General features: G+C 51.7%; 1 protein-coding gene and 1 pseudogene across 2 annotated transcripts; both read left to right on the top strand.

Moving 5' to 3' along the window:
* Window positions 1-8: 8 nt before the first annotated feature.
* On the top strand, window positions 9-13762 carry PLAGL2 (PLAG1 like zinc finger 2). Of its 2 annotated transcripts, XM_044263263.1 has the most exons (4): window positions 9-107; window positions 590-644; window positions 5491-5864; window positions 8614-13762. In XM_044263263.1, the coding sequence occupies exons 3-4, from the start codon at window positions 5605-5607 to the stop codon at window positions 9845-9847; spliced, it is 1494 nt and encodes a 497-aa protein (XP_044119198.1). In that variant the 5' UTR covers window positions 9-107; window positions 590-644; window positions 5491-5604; the 3' UTR covers window positions 9848-13762. The 2 variants fall into 2 exon arrangements, with proteins under 2 accessions (XP_044119198.1, XP_044119197.1); XM_044263262.1 differs by lacking the exon at window positions 590-644.
* Window positions 13763-13859: 97 nt separating this feature from the next.
* On the top strand, window positions 13860-17125 carry LOC122915369 (annotated as a pseudogene).
* The last annotated feature ends 917 nt before the right edge of the window (window positions 17126-18042 follow it).

The following is an 18042-nucleotide window of genomic DNA, read 5'->3' on the forward strand; positions in this document are numbered from 1 at the left end:
TCCCACAATGCACCGCACAATGGCCCGACCGCCGCCACTACCGGGGCCTGAACGGGCCTGGCGGAGCCCGAGCGCGGCCCGGCCCGCAGCGCGGGGCCCCGAGCGCGGTGAGTGCCGGCGAGGGCCCCGGGGGACGGCGGGGAGCGGGGCGGGAGGCCGTCTCGCTGTGCCCGCGCGCCCGGCACCCGGAGCGGCGGCGCCTCTCATCTCGGGCCCCACGGCGCGGTCGCCCACACCCCCGACCGGGGGCCCCCTTCACGCCAGTTCGGGCCCCGATAGGCCCCATGGTGACGAAATCTCTCCGCGGATCCGATACCTGGGTCGGGGGACCGGAAGAAACCCCACTGGTCCCCTTCCTACCGAGACCTGGAGACCTAGCCCTGAGGGTCCCCTACTCTTGACCCCCAGGTTCCCTGGAGACCCAGATAACGCGCTGCTGACCTTACGAGGGACCCGGGTCTGGGGGACGCAGATAAGCTGCACCTGCTCCCTCCCCTCGGACACGCCTACCGGGACCCACATAACCCCCTTTCCTGCTCCAAATACTCCGCTTTTTACTTTTTTTTACTTTTTTACTTTCGTTTTCCAGAACCACACAACCCATTTTGAGGCTTCCGTCAAATACCCGGTTCTGGAGAACCCCAGTAAGCTCCATCTATAATTCCCTCCTCAGTGACCATACTCCCAAACCTTAGTTATCTATCTGGTTACCCTTTTGAGACTTTGGAAGTTCAGAGAATTCACTTCTGTTTTCAACTCCTGGAATCCTCCAGCCCTTGTAGTCCCCCATCTCTTTTGGGGGTGGGGGGAGGTGGTCCCTTAAGAGACTAAGTTAACTTGCTAATAATTCTTTATCATACTTTTCCTTCCTTCCCATCCCTGAGACCTCCTCCAGACTTCTCCCTGAATTTCTGTCCCTTCTCTGGCAGACATCTACTCCTGTCTCTCCCAGCTCCAGGGGAGTTCAACCTCTCCCCCCACACAGTGGAGTGGTCTAAGAAGCTGCCCAAGGAACCTGGTTATTCCCTATAAATCCAGTCCCAGGCTCTGGCCCCAGCTGGTGGGGGAAAGGCACCTGTAACGTGAAAGATAAGGGGACAACTGGTGTAGGGGAGTTGTTGGTGCTTTCACCTCCAAGAGTAGCCTGTCTTCTGGCTTGTGTGTTTTTCCACCTGTTAGTTTGGGACTGTGATAGAGACTGGCCTTGGATTTCTAACCCTGCCCCTCACGGTGAGGCCACTCCATTGTCGGGGGAGTCCTTGGGGGGGGGTCCAGCCAGGTTTCCTGGTAATGAAAATGGGGCTATAGTGAGTTGCAGCCATTTGCTTAAGGCCTCCTCAGGAGTGAGAGGCAGTGGGAAGGGAGGAAAGAGTGAATCAAAGGGACTGCAAAGAGGGCCCATCTATAGTGACAGAAGAACAAGCAGCCCGAGAGTAAATCCAACCCCTGTTAATCCTGTTTGATGTCTCTTGGAATGATGCAAGTCATTGAGACTCTCCGGCCTCCCTGTAATTTAATTCTCCCACCACTTTGGAGTGTGTGTGAGGGAGGGAGTGAGAGGGGCGGCTCTTCCCATTCCTCCCTTTCCTTCTCACTGTTTTCCAGCCAGTCATTGTGTCATTTGGATTTGTTTCTGGTGCTCAGGTCAAGACCTGGTTTTTTTGTGCAGTGTGGTTTTTTTTTTCTCTCAGTCTATTTATAATTTCCCAGTTGCTATTTTGGGTTCTGCTTAAGGGAAGATTCTGTCCACCCTAAGGAACGTTCCAGGGTGTGTTCCCGGGTGTGTTTCCTCCTCGGCAGGTGTTGAATTGAGTTTTTCAGATCCCCAAGTAGCTCTTGGGCTGGAGGGATAAAAGCTATTTTAGGGTAGTCACTGAAGTGGAGCTGTTAATCCTCTATGGGTCTCTCTAGTTAAGAACACTTAGAGGTTAACCCTTCTCTTGCTGCGGGGGTGGGGGAGGCTTCTCCACGGTTTTGGGAAGGTTGTGAGAATTTCCTGCCGCAGCAGAAGGTGGGATAGGGACGTGCAACTCAATACAAAGGCAAAGATAATAGCTGCCTTTTGTTGGGTACTTACAGCACGCCAAGCACTGCGCTGTGCCCTTTGCATACCTGACTAAAATAATCCTCACAACAAGCCTGTGAGGTAAGTATTTTTAGCTTTACAGATGAGGAAACAGGCTAATAATGGAGAAAGAACGCAGTTTCTATAGAGATGATGTAACACCATAAAAAACTATCCTTTCGTCCGAGGGCAGCAGGCATCATGGCACACAGCAGGACAGATAGACTAGGGAGCAGTTTGTCTCCTTTCAGCTTCCAGAGAAGGCCTTCGAGTTTTCGGAAAGCATTTGTGTTTGGGGTACAGAGCCTTAGTAATAGAAGAGATTCCTGAGGTGAGAGAACTGTGGCCCAGGATGTGGTGGTGGAGGAGGGGAGCGCAGCGGGGGCTGGTTAGAGGGGATGTGCTGCGGGTTGACTGTGAGGGAAAAGGGGAAGGCTGCATTCTGGGGAGAGGTTGTGAAGGGAAGGAAACTCACTCAGAGGCCTGAGAAGTAACATTAAAAGGGGAAAAAAAGAAGTACTACTCGGGCCCTGTGCGGAAAAGTGGCAGACACAGTGTAGACCTCAGAGACAGCGCTGCATGTACTCACATACTTTAGATCAGACACTTCATCCTCCGTGAGACTACTATAGGTAAGGAGAATAAATCTTCAGTTTAGAAATTGAGGAAACGGAGATGCAGAGAAACAAAGTAACCTGCCCATGGTTTCACGGCCAGTGAGTGGCAGCTCTCCTGATAGCAGGTCCAAGGTTCTTTCCATGCTGCCTCCCTCTTCAGATCAGGCGCCAGGAGGAATCTTTGGATGAAAATATACTGAGTTATACCAGTAACTGGGAGGGATTGATTGTGTTTGTTTTATGGGAACAGGTTCCGTCAGCTTCTCTACAGTTGTTAAGGTTAGAGTGTGAGACCAGAAGAGCAGCTTTGAAAGAAGCAGAATTCTTTCAGTTTTGCCGAGGAAGAAGTCTGAAGGAGAGGGGCCCAGGAACTTTCCTGGAGGAGAGGAGTTTGCAGACAAAGGACAGAGGGAGAGAGACTAGGTTCCCAAAAGGGTTCCTAAGGTAACAGCGGCAGCTTTGGTTATCCAGTAGGCTGTTGGTGACTATAGGTAAGGACTTCCACTGTGCCTTTTTAAAAAGGGTAGGGGGAATAGGATTAGGGTGTTGGCTGTTTCCTTTTAAAGTCATAGCCCCATTAAACCCAGATCAAGGCAAGCACATGGCTGCTTCCCTCCTTTGGTTCTGTCAGTACAACCTCGTGAGCTGTCTTTAGCCACCACTGGCCTCTTTCCTAGAAGCCCATTACTCACGCTTTCAGAAGCAGCGTACTAAACTGCTCTGTCTTGTTTGTGCTTGTTCAGGAGAACAGAAGAGGTGGACGTGTGGGAGGTGGGGGACGTCCTGTTCTCTTTCTGAGGTTGTGTGGAATTTCCAGGGCTAGGCTCCCCTCTCACAATGGCCAAAGTGATGCGACTTGCTTCCCTCTGGCTGCCATTCCCAACTTTCCAGGGGCTGAGGTGCATGATTTTGGGTAAGAAGGGGGAGCAGAATTTGACTTTGAGGGTAGGGGAAATTCCCCTCCAAACTAGATGTTTAAACTTGTGCTTGTTTTCTACCCAATTCCAAGGTGCGTAGTAATCACTGGTATTATAAACAGGTAATTCCACCCTTGAGAAGGAGGAAGAACTTAAACCATGAAAGGCAGACGTCAGAGGCCTTTGAGATTTATAGTGAAGCAGGCACATACACCACGATGACTTGAAGGCTCAAGTGGGACTAGTTTTTAGTACTGCCTACCCCTCCCCAGCACATGACTCATGCAAAATGCAGCTACCTTTGTGCCGATCTTTCTAGGCAAATCTCCACTCGTGATGGGGAAGTGTTTATCATATTATATTGCAGTGTTTCTTCAACAAGAGGAATGGTTCCTGAACAGGACGTAGCTCATGTTATTGATGAGCGAAGCTCTCTGGGGCATGAACCCGCTGATCCCATCATCTCGTTCAGGGCCAGTCTGTTGGATGAATGGTCACTGTGAGCAGCAGGTGCTAATGAGCTGAGCAAGCATTCTGTGGCCCACAGCTGTTTGTGTGGTTGGAGCCTTCCCCAGATTCTCATGGACAATCCCCAGATACCCTCTTTGCTCCCTTTACATGAAAAAGCCTCATGACCAGATTTTTGGCATGACCTCTTCAAAAGGAATCCCCCTGTTGTAGCAAGTTGCTTTGCAGTTGGTAATCTGTGATGAGTTTGTGAGTGAATATGGGTCTGTTGTCCCCCTTTTGACAGTCCGTACAGTAACGCCCATCCTCTCTTCCTTTGAGTTCATGTCTGGAAAAAAGCTCTGTCATCTTTGCTCCAGTTTTCCCCCTTCCCACACGCTTCCCCTCCCCCTGCCTCAGCAAGAGAAAGGTTCAGACTTCAAGATATTGCCTCCCCACTTTGGAAGGGCTGCGGCCCCAATTTAAACCCAAACTTTCTGAGCATAAGTTAACCTTGCATCAACTTGCATTCAGTGACTCATTCACCCATCTAAAAGTTGAGAGTCCTTTTCTAGATGCTAAGTGTGTGGAAACGAAAGAACTGTGATCTGACCCTTCAAAGAATCAATTTGGTGAGGAGTTGTAATGCAAGCATGCTACCTGCTCATAATGGAGAAATGCATGTGTGCTCTGGGGGTCTGCCAGCAGGGGGGTGGGGTGGCACTCAGCACCTGGGGTCTTGGACAGGCTTTGCTAAAGAAGCATGGCTTGGGACACCCAGAGAGGTGGTGGTGGGTAGGATGAGACCAGTACTGGTTTAGGGGAAATGTGGAGTCTGCTGTTCCCTCCTTCAGCAGAACCTCTCACTGATGCTCCACTGAGAAACACATCTGGCTCTGGAGCTGACTTTCCAGGGTGTAAATTCCTAAGCAAAGCCTTCTTCCTTCCATGTTGCCTTTTGGGCATTTTATTGCTCTTTAGCACCTCCATGAGGAGGAGAATTGTGGAAAGTAGTGGGTGAGGGGGAGGTAGGGTAAAGAGGAGGAGGAGCTACTTATCTCTAAATTTAATGGAAAGGATATAAAAGTGAAGTTGAAAGAGAATAGTTGGAGGTTAGGGCTTTTCCTTCCTCAGATTATCTTGCTTACTATTCACCTAGATAGTACTACTACTAATAGTTACCATTAAGCACTTACTGGGTGCCCAGCCTTCTGCTCAATGCTCTCTCTTCGTTATTTCATTTAATCCTCAGACCATTCTTATGATTTAGGAGATCATTAAGCCCATTTTGTAAATGAGGGATAGCTCACGGAAGTAAGTAGGTGGCTGAAATTCACATGGCTCTGAGGTGGAGGGGCTGGGATTGGAACGGGATCTGTCTCCCTCCAGAGCCCATGTTTTCATGGTATTGGGCTCCCTAACACCAGGTGTTCTGATGTTTCAGGTGAAGAGATTGTTTTCTGAAGGCTGCGTTGGAGGCTGTGACAGAGCAGAGAGCCCGTGTGGAGCTGATGGGGAGGCTTTCTGAATAACATGGCCCTTTGCCATTAGTCTTGCCATGACCACATTTTTCACCAGCGTCCCCCCCTGGATTCAAGATGCAAAGCAGGAGGAGGAAGTGGGCTGGAAACTAGTTCCCAGGCCTCGGGGCCGGGAGGCAGAGAGTCAAGTGAAGTGCCAATGTGAAATCTCGGGGACGCCCTTCACGAATGGGGAGAAGCTGAGGCCTCACAGCCTCCCCCATCCAGAGCAGAGACCGTATAGCTGCCCTCAGCTGCACTGTGGCAAGGCTTTTGCCTCCAAGTACAAGCTATATAGGTAGGTGACACTCCCGTACCTATTCCTTCTGTGGGGTTTCCAGAGGACAAAGCCAGAAAGACTCCACTGAGTATGAGGCTTAATCTGTGACAGAAGAGTAGAGGTTAATTGGCCCACAAGTGTACCCTGAACGCCAACCACTTGAAGTCACTCACTAAAAGCTAATACTGGTATTTGTAGGCAGACACTAGACTCTGATGGGGAAATACCAGCCAGTCATGAACAAACCAGATTGAACAGTTTGGCAATACTACTTTCCCCACCTTTGTCAATTAGCGGTGAGATTCTTAGCCAGAAATTATGACTCAGTCTTAGAACTTTAGAAGGAAAAGGAGACCCTCTGGTCCAATCTGTAAATTTTAAAGTGGAGGCTCAGAGTGGGGAAGTAATTTACCCAGGGTCACATAGCTTCTTTGGTCCTGCAGTGCCTCTTCTGAGCCAGTCCGCTGCTCACATGATTCCTTCTGTCTCTGTAGACTCCATGGTTTCCTCTGGGTCAGCAGCTGATCTGAAACTTGTAAGCCCAAGAGCCCTATATAAAGTGACATGGAATGTGACAGTGCTGGTATAAAGCAGATACAGCAGAGCAGCCTGGCTGCTCAGATTTTATCCTTGCCTTTCCATCAGAAGAACAGGAAGATGCCCTTTACAAATGAGGCAGACTACCTGATGCACACCCCTTCGTCCATTCATCTAGCCGGCTAGGATTTATTGAGCTCCTGCTAAATGCCAGCCACAGCATTCAGTGCCGGGGACCGAGTAGTGAGCCAGACAGATGAGGGTGCTGGCCCTCGAGTTCACTATCTTAATAGTGGGGACAGACAGCAAACAAGTAAATTCATGAACAAGATGACCACAGAAAGCCTTAGTTCTTTGTCTGGAAAACAGTTGATAGGAAGGAACTAAAACAAGTAATGGGGTAGTAGGTGACCAGGATTGTCCTCAGGACAGTTCTCTGGTCCTCAGGACAGAATCATGCTTTGATTCTGGGTGTTCTGTGTCTTAGGTGGACTCCAGTTGGGTTGTCCTCTTAGTACCATCTGGGTGTCCATGGGAGGCTGCAGGAAAGGTCCTGGTCTGGGGGGCAGGAGCCAGGACTCCAACTGTAGTCACTGTGTGAGCTTAGGTGAGTTACTAAACTACTTAGGGCCTCAGTTTTTTCACTTGTAAAATGAAGGACATGGACTGTGGATCACCTATCACCTCCCTCTCATACATTACATGTCAGTTATGTCCCAGGAGGTTCACAGTAACTCTCAGGCAGGGCACTCACACGTAGCATGAGCGTAACGGCTGTTTGCTACCTTACAGGTAGGAAGGATCACTGGGTGCTATAGCCGTGGCGTACCTAAGTGAACTCAGGTTGCAAGAAGGACCGTGTTCAAATTTAGCCTCTGCTGCTTACTGACTGGTGGGTGGGGCTGTCCTATGCTTTGGCCTCTTGTGGAGAACAAGGTAAATGACAGTTCACACAGGGCCTGGTAAATGTGGGTCCTTGAAGTCTTGGTGAGTTGATTCTGAATGTCCTGTGGAGCTCTGGATTGTAACTCCTGCACTCTGAGCTGCTGTCCCTCCAGATGGGAGCAGGTAAACCAAGGGGGGCACTGAGGTGCTATACCATTGGAACAGTTTTTTAAGTGTTGCTGGTTTATGTGGCAAATACTTTAAATGGTACAAATGGGCATTCAGTGAAAAATGAATTGTCCTCATGCTGGAAGCAACCATTTTCCTCCCCAGAGGTGTCCACTGGGGTTAGTTTCTTGTGTATCCTTGTTGAGACATTGAAACATGTACTCCTTCCCTTTTTATTTTCACAAGGGATTATATTACACACACACTACCAAACTTCCTTTTTTGACTCAGCCCCTTATATTTTGGGATTGTTCTAGATCGGGAAGTTTAGATAGATTTCTTTCTTTTTTTTTTTTTTATCGTGCCATTTTAAATTTTTTGAAAAGAAAATACATTCACATAAAACAAATTCACAAGGTACCAAATGGCATACAATGGAAATTCTCCATCATACGCATAAGCTTCTTATCTCTTCTCTGCATAGGCAGCCAGTGTTGTTAATTTCTTGTATATCCTTCCAGAAATATTTTTGAGTGCGTATAAACAAACATTTGTCTATTTTCCGTTTTTATCCTATGCATAGTACCATTCTGCATGCACTGTTCTGTCCCATTGCTTTTTTTTTTCTTTTTTTTTAGAGATCACAAGTAGGCAGAGAGGCAGGCAGAGTGAGAGGGAAGCAGGCTCCCCACTGAGCAGAGAGCCCGATGCGGGACTCGATCCCAGAACCCTGAGATCATGACCCGAGCCGAAGGCAGGGGCTCAACCCATTGAGCCACCCAGGCGCCCCTGTCCCATTGCTTTTTACCACTTCGTATATCCTAAGAGCTTGTTCCCTGAGGGCATATAAAGCTACCTTGTTTTTTTTTTTAAGTTGTGTCATTTTATGAACTTACCGTAATTTATTTGCCAGTTCCCTATTGATGGACATTTAGATCGTTCCTGACTTTACTACTACTAACAGTGCTGCAAAGACTAGCAGTACATATGAGATTTTGCAGGTGGGCGAGGACAGCTATAGAATTTAGGTACTGACTGGCACGGGACCCCATTGCATTCCATCACATGGCTCGACCATAATTTTAGTATCTAGTTCCGTCAGTGGATGTCTCGGTTGTCTGGCCAGCCCTTGTGATCTCCCTTCTTTTTCTCCTCTATCCTCCATCCCTACCCCCAGGCACATGGCCACCCACTCAGCCCAGAAACCCCACCAGTGCATGTACTGTGATAAGATGTTTCACCGCAAGGACCATCTGCGGAACCACCTGCAGACCCATGACCCCAACAAAGAGGCCCTTCACTGTTCTGAGTGCGGTAAGAATTACAATACAAAGCTAGGCTACCGGCGCCACCTGGCTATGCATGCCGCCAGCAGCGGTGACCTCAGCTGTAAGGTGTGCCTGCAGACCTTTGAGAGTACCCAGGCCCTGCTGGAGCACCTGAAGGCCCACTCACGCCGAGTAGCGGGTGGTGCCAAGGAGAAGAAGCACCCCTGCGACCACTGTGACCGGCGGTTCTACACTCGCAAGGATGTGCGGCGGCACCTGGTGGTGCACACGGGCCGGAAGGACTTCCTGTGCCAGTACTGTGCCCAGCGGTTCGGCCGCAAGGACCACCTGACACGTCATGTCAAGAAGAGCCACTCACAGGAGCTGCTCAAAATCAAGACAGAGCCAGTGGACATGTTAGGCCTACTCAGCTGCAGCTCCACGGTCAGTGTGAAGGAGGAGCTGAGCCCCGTGCTGTGCATGGCCTCTCGGGACGTGATGGGGGCCAAGGCCTTCCCTGGCGTGTTGCCTGTGGGCATGTATGGCGCCCACATCCCCACCATGCCCAGCCCGGGCGTGCCCCACTCCCTGGTGCACGGCACGCTGCCCGTGGGTATGAGCTACCCACTGGAATCCTCGCCCATCTCTTCCCCAGCTCAGCTTCCTCCAAAATACCAGCTTGGATCTACCTCATACTTGCCTGACAAATTGCCCAAAGTGGAGGTGGATAGTTTTCTGGCAGAGCTTCCCGGAAGCCTCTCTCTCCCGTCCGCTGAGCCCCAGCCCGCCTCACCTCAGCCGGCGGCGGCGGCAGCGGCCCTCCTAGATGAGGCACTGCTTGCCAGGAGCCCCGCCAGCCTCTCTGAGGCCCTCTGCGCCGCCAACGTGGACTTCTCCCACCTGCTGGGCTTTCTCCCCCTCAACCTCCCCCCGTGCAACCCGCCGGGGCCCGCGGGAGGCCTGGTCATGGGCTACTCCCAGGCCGAGGCGCAGCCCTTGCTCACCAGTTTGCAAGCGCAGCCTCAAGACTCCCCTGGAGCTGGGGGGCCGCTGAACTTTGGACCTCTGCACTCCTTGCCTCCGGTCTTCACATCTGGCCTGAGCACCACCACCCTGCCTCGTTTCCACCAGGCGTTCCAGTAGCCCCCAGGGAGGCCCTCAGTCCAGGCTTGGGCTCCGTCAGGGAGCCTCTGTGCCCACTTTGTCTGCCTCCCCCACGAAGGCAGCTGAGCTTTCAGAGCTGGGTTCAAAAAGAAAAAATTCCAGTATCTGTATGGAGCACTTGGTTTGGGGGTTCAAGGCTCCAGGATCAGTTCCAGGAGGAGCCCTGAGCCCCAGCCCCATGAAAAGATCTCATACCATAGAACTTCAGGTATTTTTACTTTTACTTTTTTGATCTGAATCGGGAGCCACACTCAGCCCTCTTCCCCTCCAAAACGTCAGAAGCGCTTTCTCTTCGGAGAAGGAGGCAGTCTCTTGGAGACAGAGGGTTTCACTTCGGATGACCTCGAGAGAAATAGCCCAAGAAGCCCATCTCCTGGTCCCAACCTGCAGACCCCACAGCAGTTGGTCGGGCCCTGCTGCAGAGAAAGGGTCACTTGGCTCCATCACCTGCTTCCAGCCAGTGGGCAGGAGAGAGGGCCTCTTCCTCCCACCGCCCCCGTCCCTCCTGTACCGACACCTCCACTTCCAGTCAGTGTTGTCCAGCAACGGCACCGTTTACACAGTCGTCTCAGACACACCATTCACCTCCCTTGCCAAGCTGTTAGCCTTCGAGTGATTGCAGTGAACATTGTTTACACGCCGTGAGTCCATTCCCACCAGTCCATTCCAGTTGGCACCAGCCGGAACCATTTGGTACCTGCTGTTAACTGGAGCCCTGTTTACAAGGCGGAGTCGGGTCTCGCTGACTTCTCTTCACTTGAGGTCACGTTTTTCCCCTGTGGGGAAATAAACTGACTTTGGACTGCTTCAGTCTCTGCCATCTTCCATGACTGTGTCTGTTCCTGCCTTCCTCGGCAGTGTCCGCGAGACAGGCAAGAAGACTGGAGCCGTTTTCTCACAGGTCTGCAGTTCTGTTTTTCTCCAAGTACATCATGACCCCACCCCCTCCCCTTGAACTGGAGAGGGGAGACCTGAAAGGCATGGCCGCTGCTTTTGCCCCCACTCCCATTGCCCCCGCTCCCCGACCCCTACCCCAGACATCATGAACTGTTATCATTAGTCTCGGAAGGAGGGACTCAGGTTCTAAGCTGGTGTGGATAGCAAAGGAGAGGGTGTGAAGCCCTGATTTTGTCTCCTATTTATCCCTTTTCCAGGAAGTTGTGGAATTGTTGGAAGAAGAGTTTTCAGGAAGTTAGGGCTGGGCAGATAGTTGAGTCCTAACCTGTGGGTATGTCATTGGCTCCCATACTAACCTTTTCTCCACAGGGTCCCCTCTCTCTCCACTCCTTTGCAGTTACCGTGGACTCGGGGTCACTGTGCATAGGCTTCTCCGCTCTCCATCAAAGAAATTCTACCTTCTGCTTATGCCCCCCCCACCTAGCCCCGATACTTAGCAGGGTTTCTTGCAACAGATGATCTGGCTTGTGGGGCTCCCTGCCACAGACAGCGCAGCCCTTGCCCAGCCGAACCCCATCCCTGCTTCATTTCTCAGTTCTGGATGGGCTTCGCTCTTCCCACTCACGGGAGGGAGGCAGCTCGGGGACCACTGATGTGGGACCCTCATGAGACACCTCCACTCTGATTCAGAAACACACTTCTACCTCTTTACTGTTAACTCCTACAAGTGCAGCCAGTAGTTTCTGGGCACCTCTCTCAGCCGTGCCTCATGCTGGTTTCTCCACGAGGGTTTCAGGACGAACTACCAAGGAACTGCCTCAGCCTCCTCCCAGTCCTCCTACTCTCCCTTCTAGAAATCACTTTGCTTTTTCATCAGGAACTGAGCAGGTCCAAGACCCAGGCTTCTGCTTCAGCCCAGGCCAGTACTCTTTGAGGTGAAAACCTTAAAATGTAGCTCCCTGGTCCTTAATTGAAAGCAATGTGGCATGAATAAGCACGTTTTGATTTAGGCAGGGTAGCTTGGGATACCTTTAAAAAAAAAACAAAACAAACCAGATATAAAAATGTCTGGCAAGGTTAGAATCAGACTAGATGATTTGCTTCTAAAAATTAGTTTCAGTGAGTCCCAGGGACTAATTAAGGTTTATTTTTAAAAGCGTCCCCCTTGGTACGCAGCCACCTCCTGCATGCTGTGCATGTTACTGGGACTCGTATTACAGGAAATGGCACGTAAGGGTCCAAGCAGGACTCAGTGCTGCCATTCTTCTTATTGTCTCTGGTCCTCATCACTAGACCCAGCAGCCCTTTACCTGCTCCCGGCCACCATCCCTGCCCTCCTCATTCATAGAGGCAGGTGGGCCTCTGGCCACAGAATAGACAGTCTCAGGCTTAGAGGAGTCCACTCTTCTTGCCTGTCCTTTCCTGTCCCTCCCTTGAATTCTCTGCCCCATTAGTGATGCTGGGAAACTCCTAGAACAGGCAGAGCGACTATTTAAAGCCTTGTAACTGGGGCCTTGCCCCGTCCCCCCTTTCCATCCTGCCCCTCTTTTCCTTCAGTGCCCTCACCACACACAAGGAATTTCTCTATCACTGTGAACTTTGCTGGTACAGAGGAACATCTGCCTTCACCTTTTTTTGGACCATAGTCACCCAGCCGTTTCTTAAACTTCCCTTCCCCAAATTTAAGGAGGAGAAAAAAAAAAAAAAAAAAGCCTTATTGGCCTGGTTGTTCGAAGGATAAGAATAGCCTTATCCTTTACTCAGTACCAAACCCACTTCAGTACCTTTACTGAGGCCATGAGAGCCTAAGGGGTGTCTGCCCAGGACAGGAGCCATGGCATGTGGCAGAGACCAAACAGGGACCAGGTAAAAAGGGTGATGTCCCCTTTCCCTCCCACCTCCTCCAACTTCTGTCAGCGATGAGTTGCCCTGAACGGGGCAGGCACCTCCCATCCTGTACATAGCTGGTCCAGGCTGAGTACATTTCTGGGGGCCAGGGATGGCCTGCCCAGCTGTGTCAGCTCAAAGGTTCTGTGCACATCTTAAAAGGGGAGAGGTGGGAAAAGGAGCACCAATGAGATCCCCCCCCCCACCTTTTACAAATGGCATTTAATGGAAATCCGGGAAGCAGGTGTGATTACTTTTTTGCTCGTAGATATTGTCCTAAGTTGAAATTCTTCCACTGCCCTAAACTTCCCCTAGTAGTCTGAATCCCTGCCCCTCCCCCCCCCTTTTTTTTTGGTAGCTGTTTTACCCATTCCCTCTACTTCCCCTCTTATCTAGGAGCTGTTTTTAAGCACGATTTTTTTTTAACAGTTTATATTGTACAGGATCAATATTTTGCTTTTTAACAAGGATATTTATGTAATAAGAAACTTTGCCTTAGGCAGGTGTTGGCCAGAAAAGTCCAGATTCCTCTGGGACCCCACCCTGGCCTCTCCTGGAGCTCTGAACCTGCTGTGGAAGGAATTGGCTATGACCTTCACCACTGGAGAGAAGGGTCTGCGGCAAGGGAAGGGGTGTTCTGGTTCTAACAGGAGAGAGATTCACCATGATAATCTAGTGCCTCTGTGGAGGGGTTTGGAAGAAGTATTCCAGCCCAGTTTCTTCAGATGCAGGCTCACTTCCGTAGCTGCCCCCTCCACCTCTGCCTGCTTGGCACTAGAACTCCTGAAACACACTTCCCATTCGCCTCCCTCCCTCCCAGTGATCAAGGCTTTGGGGCCACTCTTTCGTAACGCCAGATTATTTAAAGAGAGAAAAATACAAGACAAAAACCTTCTAGCACTTTGTAAACACAGTGAATAACCTCTTGGAGTATTTTTGGCTTTATATAAAACAAGGTTTTTAATTGTAAAATATAAGTGCCATTAGAAAATGCACAGGGCGTATCTTTGTTAAAGTAGATTTTTCAATGTTTTACAGAATTACATTTTCAAAAAAAAAGTTTTTATAATGAAGTTGTTTATTAAAAACTTCTGAATGATGTGTTTGGAAGTTGTGAACCTGTCTGATTGGGAAAGGGCTGGAGAGAGCCTGGGACTAGAAACTCCAAACATCTCTAGCCCCCAAGGAGATGGTGAGTGTAGGGCAGATGGAACAGGCCTTCACGTTGGCACCTATAGACTTTGAAATGAAAGATCGTAATGGGATGTCTTTGAGGTAAGTGGCATCACATTTTCACTTAAATTTGGACACAAGGGTCAGAAAAATCAGAGTGGCTTAATGAAATTTCATATAACGAAAAATGCCAGATGTAGCACAGTTTTTAGAATTGGTTCAGCCACTCAAACATGGCTGGCTTTAGCATTCCTGTCTCTCTCGACCCTATCTTCTGTAGAAATCACTTTGTCCTCAGGCTCTACAAAGTGGCTCCCTTTGTATAGGAGTAGAACGCTGCCATGATTCCATCCCTGTCACTCTCACAGTGCTGACCAGGAAGAGCAAGAAATTATATTTCTTTCTTATATTCACAAAAGCACCACTAGGCATCTCCTGTCTCACTGGCTTTGATAGGGCTCTGTGCCCTCCCCAAAACCAGCCGGCGACGACAAGGCTGAATGAGACAGGAGGAGTGAACGGTTTCTCAAAGGAAATTGGGGTTACAGTTAGGATGGGGAATAAATGCTGGTTGTCCAAGAAAAGACATGCCATCCACTGCCCAAAGTGCACAGCTGGCAAGTGGCAGAGCTAGGACCTGACCTTGCTCACACCTGGGCCTGCCCATTGGGTGTAGACAAACTTGAGACAGTGACGTGGCTTCTGACTTTGCTTCTTGGCCAATCTCTTAACAAAGGTAGTCCTCACCACCCTGGGGCCCTGTAACTCGTACTGCGATTCTATCCAGGGCTAAAATTGAGCTTGCTTTTCCGTGGTCTGGGGCCAGTGTCCAGAGCCACGCAGTATAAGTCACCTCTGAGTCCAGCCAAGAGTCCATGGGACAATAACAAGTGTTAACGTCTGTAACAGGCATTTTGTGTACAAAGGCACTGAGCTGGCCCTTCATCTCTTTGGCCTTGCATTTACTTCATAAACATTCAGTGTCGACCACAATGCCTTCAGATCCCTAGCTGGGGCCCCAAGGGAACGCACCTTGCTCTCTAGGGAGTGTACACCCCATGGTGGGCCCAGGGGCTCAGAGTTATCTTATTCATTGGGCAAGAAGAGGCTGAAGGCTCTCTGGAGGAGGTGGCAGTGACTTCCAGGAAGAGGGGCCATTAGATGTGCTGACCTGCGTAGATCCTGAGTTTGGGAGGCACGACCACGGGAGTGCAGATGCGTTTGCAGGCTCAGGGCTGCATGGCTGGTTCATCCAGGCTCATCCTGGCTCATCCCATCCAAGCACATTCCCTGCAATTTAGACTGGAGTTCACATAGGTGAAATGTCTGGTATAGAGCAAGCAGCAGCCAGGGTTGGGGCACCTGGGTGGCTCAGTGGGTTAAGCCTCTGCCTTCAGCTCAGGTTATGAACTCAGGGTCCTGGGATGGAGCCCCGCATTGGGGGGGGGGGGTCTCTGCTCAGCAGGGAGTCTGCTCCCCCCACCCCCACCCCCGTCTGCCTCTCTGCCTACTTGTGATCTCTCTCTGTCAAATATAAACAAAATCTTAAAAAAGAAAAAAGAAGCCTGGGCCTAGGACAAGTAGAAACATCCACCTTGCGGTCTGCAAGCCCAGGAGGCTACAGTTCCTACAAACAGGTGTCAGTTTACTCCATGTTCACAGGGCTTGAGATATTCCCTTGCCCAAGATCCTTGTACTCTTAAGTTTCTTTCTCCATATAAATATTTCCAGTACCTCCATGTGCCAATCAGTTATCATCATTTGCAGCTCCTTGTTTTGAGGCTGGTTCGCCTCTTCTGCATATGTTTGAGTAGTTTGTCCTGTGCAAAGCTGCTAGTTTCCTACAGCTGCCCCCAAACCGCAGTTGAATGTGGGCTCCGCCCGGTGCCCACTGCCCACCGCAGGCAGGGTGGGAAGGGGGGGGCGGTTTGGGGGGAGAGTAATCACTTGGTGTGGTGGTTGTGATGGAAAGTTCTATCTGTCCGCGACCAGAGTTGTGCCTGATTCTCAGTGCTCACTCTGAGCTGCTCCCGGCTTGGTACACCCCTGCATTTCACCCCACTGGCACCTCCAGCGCCCTCCTAATCTGGGGCCAGTTCCGTCTGGCGCTCGCGGTTGTATCCCCACTGGGCAGCCCCCTGCCACTCCGCCAGGCTGGGGCACCCCTGAGAATCACACCCTGAAGTGGGGTGCGAGGGACGGAGCGCGCCAGGAGGGGGAGACCGTGCCTCTCCACCTCGCGCCCCGCTGCCCCTCTGGCGGGACCCACACTGTCGCCCATGCACCCTGACCCCCGCCAGGCCAGAGGCTCCCGCAGGAGATCACAGCTGAAGGGATCGTGGCCCTGGAGCCGCCACGCGCCAGTCGCCCGACCTCACCGGTGGGGCCCGCAAAGCAGCGGCACGCGGGCGCCCCACTCCCACCCCGGGACCGCCCCGCCTGCTCCGGGGCGCGGGGCAACCGCCTGACCCGGGCCAGGGCTCCAGAGACCTGCGGAGCCCAGGGGCGGGGTTCGCGGGAGGGAGGCGGCGGGAAGGCCGAGGAAGTGACGACGGGGCAAGGCGCCATCTTCATGGAAGAGGCAGAGGGGTGGAGAAGCTGAAGCTCGCGGAGGAGGGGGAGGACTGGGGGACCTGGGGGTGTGGGGGCGGGGGAGGAAGAGCCAGAGGTGGGAGCCGCGGCGTAGCAGGGCCCCGGGGCCCCTAAACCTGGATGGCCCAGCCGTGCACCCACCGGAGGCCATCGAGTGGGAGCTGAGAGGTGCCCAGGCGGACAGGGCCTACCTGTGGCTGCAGCGCAGGTCTGGGCGCATCCACCGTCTGCACCTGGCCCGAGGAGTTTCGTCATCCAGAATATTCCTGGCTCCTGGGTCACCGCCCTTCTGAACCACTCGCAGTTGAGAGCCATGATCATGAGTGGTGATGAAGACATGCTCTGCTGCTACCTGATGCATTTGGAGCTGAGGGAGCTCAGGCACGCCAGGACCCAATGCAAGTTCAAGTTTCGCTTTTGGAACAACCCCTACTTCTGGAACAAGGTGCTCATGGAGTATGAGTGCAGATCCTCAGGACTGTGGTATCAGTTCTGGTTTGCCCAGACACGGTCTGCAGCGTCTTCACCTGGTTCTGGCAGCACAGCCTCCCAGACACTGACATGGTTGCCCAGATTATTAAAGGGGACCTGTGGCCCCAGCCCCTGCAGTACCACCTGCTGGGCGATAGGCCACCCATAGCCAGGAGAAGCCTGGCAAGGTGGCCCACAGAGGTCCCTCCTAGGCTCCACAGGTTCCGGTCTGGCTAAGCCCCTTGCTGGGACCTGGCCCCTACCTAAGACTACCTTCTACCTGCGTTTAGGCCAATGACATAACCTTGCTATCTGCTTGAGCTTTCAGGTTCCCTGGCCCCTCTGAACGTTCAGTAGACTCTGCTCCAAGGCTGTGGCCTCCATGCCCAGGCTCTTCTGTTTCCAAGTGGCCTTCATGCATCACATAGCTGTTACATGCCATGGTGTCTACCAAGGACCCAGTGCTAAGGATGGGCACTACCATCATCTTCGTGGTCCAGGTCTACCTCTGATGGTAGTCTTCCTTCCCACCCATTTTTCTTCCTTCCTGAGTTCTGCCAGGGCTGCCACCAACATTGTTTCCTGCTCCCAGGTCTGTAAGGGCCCCAACCACCACCTGGCAAGGCACAAGAAAGCCCCCAGCTCCCTAGGAACTCTGGCATGCTGGCATTTCTGGGCATGTGCTCCAGCAAGGGGCCATGATGGGGGTCCCTTCCAGAAGCCTATTTTCTTGAGCCCAGTCATGGGGATCACACAGAATCCAGGCCCCCAACTGGCACCCTCAGTCTCTGCCTGTTTTTAGGCTGCCGGGCTGCAGGTACAGGAGGGGAGTTTCCAGTCATGGGGCCTGTCTATACCTGCCCAGACCTCACATCTTTTTCGTTTTCTTTAAAATGACAGCTCAGAACAAACAACTGAAGAAGCAAAGTTCTTAAAAACAGCTAAGCAGGCCGTCTTTTTAATTGAATCTTCCCCTTTTGTCGCTAGAGAAGGAGGGTTGCTCTGCACACCGTGGGAGGGCCTCCCCCTTCTTTGCCACCTCTTTCACATGCTCCACCCCCTTTAGCAAGGGCACTCCCCCAGGGGCAGGGATAGTTCCTTGTTCTGTACTGTGTTCTTTTAGACCAACTCCTTTCTTCTCCTTCCACCAGGTC

This window comes from Neovison vison, chromosome 8, assembly GCF_020171115.1.
Source record: "Neovison vison isolate M4711 chromosome 8, ASM_NN_V1, whole genome shotgun sequence".
In the NCBI taxonomy this organism is placed as follows: domain Eukaryota; kingdom Metazoa; phylum Chordata; class Mammalia; order Carnivora; family Mustelidae; genus Neogale; species Neogale vison.

What these genes read in the sequence shown, in the direction of transcription:
- PLAGL2 (XM_044263263.1), top strand. Translation starts at nt 5,605, where the DNA reads ATGACCACATTTTTCACCAGCGTCCCCCCCTGGATTCAAGATGCAAAG. An exon ending in TCCAAGTACAAGCTATATAG is followed by an intron (nt 5,865 to 8,613) that starts GTAGGTGACACT and finishes CCCTACCCCCAG; the next exon opens with GCACATGGCCACCCACTCAG.